Below are 6,486 nucleotides of genomic sequence, written 5' to 3' on the forward strand. Positions count from 1 at the left end.
AGGTATTCCAAACCGGGTGGGTGGGGCCTGGGCTGGGTTTTAGGGAGGATATTTGGGCTCCCTGAGGTTTGGAGGGCTCAGAGAGTACCCCAAGGATGGCAGGGATGGGCAGGTTTGAGGGGATTTGGGGTCCCAGGGTAGGTTTTGGGTTCTGAGGTTTGGGGGGGGGGGGGGTCTCTAAGGCATGAGGAAGGGAGGAGTTGGGGTCCCAGGGCATGATTGGGGTTGAGTGGGTCCATTCTGGGGTCTCTCCTGCACCCCCAGGTGCAGGCACAACCTGCCGGGGCAGCGCTTCCCCACTTAGCAGCGCCCCAAGTGGCAGCAGTGGTAACTGCAGCCTGGGAGGGCCCAGAACCCCCGCAGCGCCACAGCCCCCCCCCCCAAGGTGTGGCCCCCAAGCCCTGCCCCATAGAGGGGATCCCGTTGAAGCCGGACCCCCAGAGCTACGCCCATGGATGGGGGAACCTCCAGAGCCCCACCCTCACAGAGGAACTAAGTCCCACCTCCCACAGGCAGCCCTACCCACTTTCAAACCACCTCTAAGCACCACCCCTAAAGCCCTGACCTCCTGCTCAAAAAGCAAATCCCCTAAGCGCCCTCCGCCCCCCCCCCCACCACTATACATGGAACCCCTTAGGCCCCAAGACCTTCCTGGCCCCCATCCCAGGTGCCCAAATGTCGGAACTCAAAATGTCCCTCAGACATTTTTAGAAGTTCCAAGCCTTAGTCAGAAGCATTTTAGACCCTAGCAAGCAGCTGAAAACAGCTGTGATCTTAAGTTTAAACCATAAAATGAATTACCAACTTTAAAGGTAGAATAAGCAGTCACAGAGAGTTAGATAGTATAGTAAAAGTAGTCACAAATTAAAGAGTAAAATTTTTTAGTATTGTACAGGGGAGTTTTAACACCTGTACAGGGGGGTTTTACTTTGTACAGGGGGGTCAAAAGTTCTAAGATAGAGGAAAGTAAGCCTAATCCTTTTATTCCTCCTTCTTCTTCCTTACCTCCATGTTCTTAGTAATGTTAGCATTTTTCTATTAGTTTAAGCTAAAGACACACTGTTCAACGTAGATGATAAATATTAGCACATTATTATAAATATAGTACACGTAATTTCTAATATATAATGTTTGTACCATCCCACTGAGGGGCAGAGCCCCGCACGCTGCCCTGCAAAACAAACCTACGGCAGGGCAGCAGAACATGTTATAAATAAGCAAAAATAAACAACCTTAAAAACAGTACAAACAAACTATAGCTTCTTCTTTAGCAACAAAGCAAAAAGACAAAAACTTTCTACAATCTCAAAAGCACCAATACCCACAAATTCCAACACCCAAACACAAAATACTCTCAGAATACCCCTCCGTGTGGGTTCTCCTCCCTTCCAGAGCTCCCCTGAGATGCCTCATCCTCAAATCCCCTTCATCCTCCCCAGCAACAGCACCTAGGGGTCACAAACATTTATTAACGTATTGGGGTGCACCTGGTGAGGGGGGTTCCAGGGGGATCATGGGTAGGGTTCCTCAATAATTTCATGGGTGCTGGACTAAGGAAAGGGACCTCCACCCTGGGATGGGTCCCTGAAAGGGTTGTTGGGGATCCTGAGGTGGGGATCCAATATGGGGGAGTCTATGGGGTGGGTCCATATGGGGGGGTCTTGGGGAAGTGGATCCTAAATCAGATTGGGCATGTCAGGATAGGGCCCCAGCTTTGGGGGACCCCATGGGGGGGTGTCTCAGCATGATGGTACCATAGGAGGTCCCAGTAAAATTAGGGATGTGAGATTGTCAGGAGTGAGCCACAGGGTGGGGGTCCTGGGACAGGGGTCTGGGGGGTTGAGTCTGTGCAGGGGCTCAGGGGGGTCGCCATTCAGATGCCCCCCCCCTCGGCTCCTCGCAGGCGCCGGGCCAGTTGCAGATCCTTGGGGGAACAGGGTGACTCGGCGGGCGTGCAGCGAGCAAAGGTACGCGTCTTCCATCATCCGCACCATGAAGGCCTCTGCCGCCTGTGTCATAAAAGCTGAGGGGGTGTCCCCAAAGCCCCCCAGCATGCTCCAACCCCCACAGCTCTTCCCCCAGGCAGAGACCCCCCCAAAAACACAAACCCAGGGGGCAGGGTTCCTCCAAACCCACCCACGGGTGACTGGGGGAACTGAAACACTCTGTGCCTGTAAATGTGTGAGGGGAGACCAACACCCAGTGACCCATCCCCAGTCCCCAACAGACCTCAGGAATAAGAGACCACCCCCACCACCCAGAGGTCTCTCAGAGGCCCTCTCAACATCCATGGAACCCTGTCCAAGAACCCATAGAGCCCCCCCCCCCCAGCCCATGGAGACTCTCCTAGACTCCCCCTCAGCTCCCATCACACACACCCAACAAACCTCTCAGCCTAATCCAAGCACCAAAAGAGACCTTCCTGGACCTCCCCAGCCCTCCAGAGACACCCCCAGCACGCACACACCCCCCTGCAGCAGCCACAAAACCCCCCTCCCCTAACCCCCATGTCCCTTCTCAGAACCCATGAGATCCCCTTCAGCCCCCTCCCCACCCCCCATGTTCCCTGGATACCCCAGGAGGACCCATAGGACCCCTCCAGCCCCTCTGTGAACCCCCTCCACCACTCCTGAGCCCTCCAACCCCTACCTCCTGCAGCGCCAGCAGAGCCATGCGCTGCCAGCGGTAATCCACCCCGCGGGTGAAGAGTAGGCAGATCTCCCGCACCTGCAGCAGAGAGGGCATAGGGAGGAGGCCACATGGCAGCATCGGAGTCACAGGGAGTGCGGGGACACTGGGACAACATGGAGGGGATATGGGGGCATTGGGGACATCCCGGGCTGGGGCCACCACCATGGCGACACCCTGGAGACACGGAGACGCTGCCCTGGGGACATCCCAGGGACCTGGGGACACCCTTGTTGTCACCCTGGAGACACTTTGGGGACACCCCAGGGACAGGAACACAGGGGACAGGAACACCTGAGGATACACTGGGGAGTGTGGATGTGGGAACACCATGATGGGGACACCCTGCAGAGATCCCAGGTGGGAGGCAGGGGGGAAGCACCACTCTAGGAACATCTTGGGAACACCCTCAGCCATGGGAACATGTGGACACTCCCCTGGGGACACCCTGATGGGTGGGAGGGGCACAGGGAACACACAATCCATGAAGGTGACAGGACACAAAAATGTCTGGAACCACAGAAGGACATTGGGGGATATGCAAGGATGTTGGGAGAGGACAGGCCCACTATGTCACGACGACGGGGAAGATAAGGACATTGGGAGGGCTGGAACAGGGTTGAGCGGGGGCCCTGGGGAAAGGGGGTGGTGCTGAGGAGTCCCAGGGGGTGATCTGGGGTTCTGGGGGGTAACTTGGTTGGTCTGTAGGGGGTTGGAGGGTCCCAATGGGTTTTAGGGAGGGGGTCAAGGGGAGGTTGGAGGGTTCCAGGTTGGATTTCAGGGGGCCTAGGGTGGATTTGGGGTTGGATTTTAAGGGGTCCAGTGGATTGTTTGAAGGGTCCCAGTGGGTATTTGGGAGAATGCTGTGGGGAGCTGAAGGGTCCCAGAGTGGATTTAAAGGCTCTGGGGGAGGTTGCAGGGTCTGAAAATGTTGATCTGGGGTGTTATGGGATGGATTTGAGGATCCCAGAAGAGGGGATCCAGAGTGGTTTGGAAGATACCAGACAATGTTGGAGGTTCTAGGTGAAACTGGGGGGGGTCCTGGAGGGGTTTGGGGGTCCTAAGGTAGATTTTATGGGTATCTGAGATGATCTGTGCTGTCCCAGGGGAGTTTGGGAGTCCATGGGGGGCGCTGGGAAGGTTCCGTGGGGGAAATTGGAGTGTCTGGGGATTTTACGGCGCAGGAGTGTTCATTTTGGGATGTGGGGGGGTCCTTACCAGGCGGGCGAAGGGGCCAGGGTGCAGCAGCAGGCGGGTGCTGCTCTGGTACCTGCGGATCTCCTGCAATGCCCGCTGACCTGGGCGGCGCCCTGCAGGGGCATTGGATAGGGGTCTGTGGGGGCTTTAGCAGATCTGTTTGGCCTGGGGAGCACAGATGGGGGGCTCTGAAGGAACATGAGGGGTATAAGAGATCCATAGGGCCTGGCAGAACACAGGTGGCTCTATGGGGGGCTATAGGGGCTCGGGGGACAGGGGAAAGCTGTGGAGGTTATAAGGGATCTGTAAGGTCTGGGGGGACATTGCAGGTATGAGGGATCTATAGAGAGCTACAGTGAGGGCCAATATAGCGGAGTTATAGAGGACAGGGAGTATGAGGGGTTTTGAGGAACAGGGTGTGTAAAGACGTTTGAGGGGTTCCACAGACGGATTGGGTGGATACAGACGAGAGATCTCTGTTGGTTGCTCTTGGAGGATAAGGTTTATTCAGGATGCAGAGAGGCCCTGCCTCGAGCTGCTAGACACGGCACGTGGCCGGGCATGAGGTGATGGGGGAGGGGAGAGACAAAGAGGGTAGCAGGGAATCCAGGAGGAAGTTCCAAGAGGGGAGGGGAAGATCCAAGAGGGCATCTGGCCCTTCGGGGGCCCCTTATCAAGGGGGGCTTCAAGGTGGGCTGGAACAAGACTTGGGCCAATGGGGTTACAGGCACTTGATGTTTCAGGGGAGGGTTACAGGTGTGGGGTGAACCATACATTCTGAGGGGTGAGATGGGACAGTCCATTTGGCTTTTGGACCCCTCTGTAGGTAAGGTTATTGTCCAGCCAGTAGGGGGCGTTATATTCATCCTGGCTGTACTATTGTGGTTCTTAGTCATATTTATCTATCCTTCCCAACAAGGGTGTAGGGGGTTGTAGCAATGTATCTGAACAACTTGGGCCTCAGTGTGCACCAGCCATACCACTTGTAACTGTTCTTACCAGAATTTTCTCAGGAATTCATCAAGGTTACTAAGACATAAACTGTGCTAAAATAAGATTGAAGAAGCTGAGAAACTGCAGGATCAAAAGAACTAGATGACAGAGAACTGTAGAACACCTGCATGGTAACGAATAACGGAAGCTGAGAAGTGGAGGCAGAGAATGAGGGAACAAGACAAAGACACCAATCAATAAATGTGATCTTAGTAGTCTGTAGAATCTATAAAAGTGTGTGCAATGTAAAGAATATACGGCTTCTGCTTGGTCATACTGGTCAGTTGTTCAGGAGCCTTGGTTTACACGCAATAGAGAGCTATAGGGGAGAGGGAGTGTGGAGTGACTATAGTGATGGAAGCATATAGGGGTATCTAGGGCACAGGCTGGGGACGGAGGATAACAATGGGGGAGTCCATAGCAGTGCTCTGGAGGGGATCTAAAAGGGGCTCGATGTGGGAGGTCCATAAGGGGTGTCTGTAAGGGGTGTCTGTAAGGGGAGTCCCCCGCCCCTCACTCACTGCGTGCCCGTGGCCGGGGCGATGGGGGGGCTGGGGGGGCGCCACGCCGCCGGGGGGTGGGTTTGGGGCGGGGCATGGCGTGGCCGAGTCCGCCGCAGGGTCAGGGCGAGTCCAGGCGTCCGGCGGGGCTGGAGGAGACCCGACGGCCGGGGAAGGGGGAGTCAGGGCAGACTGAGGTGTCTGGGGCCACTCCCGGGTCCCCCCAAGCCCCCCCTGCCTCTCCCTGCCAGTGACATTACGCCCGGGATCTGCAGCTGCCGCCCTGTTCAAACTTCCCGCTGCCCTGCTCAAACCTCTCCCTGCCCTATTCAAACCTCACGCCGCCGCGGCGCTGCTCGTGACGTCACTTCCCTCCGCGCGCCAATCGGGGCGCGCGACCGCTCTGCGCCGCCGGACTCCGCGACTCGATGGTGCCGCAGCAGCCGGGGTCATTAGCATAAATTTGCATGACCCCGGCCCGGGCACCCCGCACCTCGGGGCTCCCAGGGTAATCTCTGCTACGGTCCCAGTGTGATCCCTGTCACTCCTAGTGTGGTTCCCGTTGCTCCCGGTCATCTGCGTGGCTCCAGAAGGATCCCAGTACGATTGCAGTCCCCTGCAATATGATTCTAGGGCTTTCCAATCACTCCCAGTGTGAGTCCAGTATGATCACAACTGTGAAAAATGCCAATCACTTGGCTTTTAAAATTTTAAAAATTTAATAATAATAAAATTGTTATAAAAATAGTAATACAAATAGAGTAATAAAATTTAGAGTTAGGACAATTACAAGACAATAAAAAGCAAAGAATTATGGACATGTCTGGATGCTCTCAGACACTAAGTCACGAAAAGCATACCTTCTGAACAAAGGAATAACTGTAAAGGCATAACCTGTTGCATATTCATATATCTCATACATGATGCATAAATTCCCTGCAAATTAAGAACTTTTCTGGGTTTTGTCAGCTTCTTCCCCTTAATCCTGGTGGTTCCATAAAGACGGAGAGAAGGTGGAAGAAAGTTTGTCTTTTCTGATAAGGAGGCAGTAACTTTTTATGGGCCCCAAGTCACTGTCATCTCTGTGCAAAGAGTTTCTTGATTATCT

General features: G+C 54.8%; 1 protein-coding gene across 1 annotated transcript; it reads right to left on the reverse strand.

Annotated features, from left to right (window-relative positions):
- Positions 1–1,733: 1,733 nt before the first annotated feature.
- On the reverse strand, positions 1,734–5,475 carry LOC116806926 (histone H3-like centromeric protein A). Its single transcript, XM_072923042.1, is given in 5 exon segments — positions 1,734–1,930; positions 1,932–2,009; positions 2,650–2,727; positions 3,907–3,998; positions 5,400–5,475. Coding segments are annotated over 5 exon segments (381 nt in total). The 3' UTR covers positions 1,734–1,873.
- Positions 5,476–6,486: the final 1,011 nt, after the last annotated feature.

The sequence above is a fragment of the Taeniopygia guttata genome, chromosome W, assembly GCF_048771995.1.
Source record: "Taeniopygia guttata chromosome W, bTaeGut7.mat, whole genome shotgun sequence".
Classification (NCBI taxonomy): domain Eukaryota; kingdom Metazoa; phylum Chordata; class Aves; order Passeriformes; family Estrildidae; genus Taeniopygia; species Taeniopygia guttata.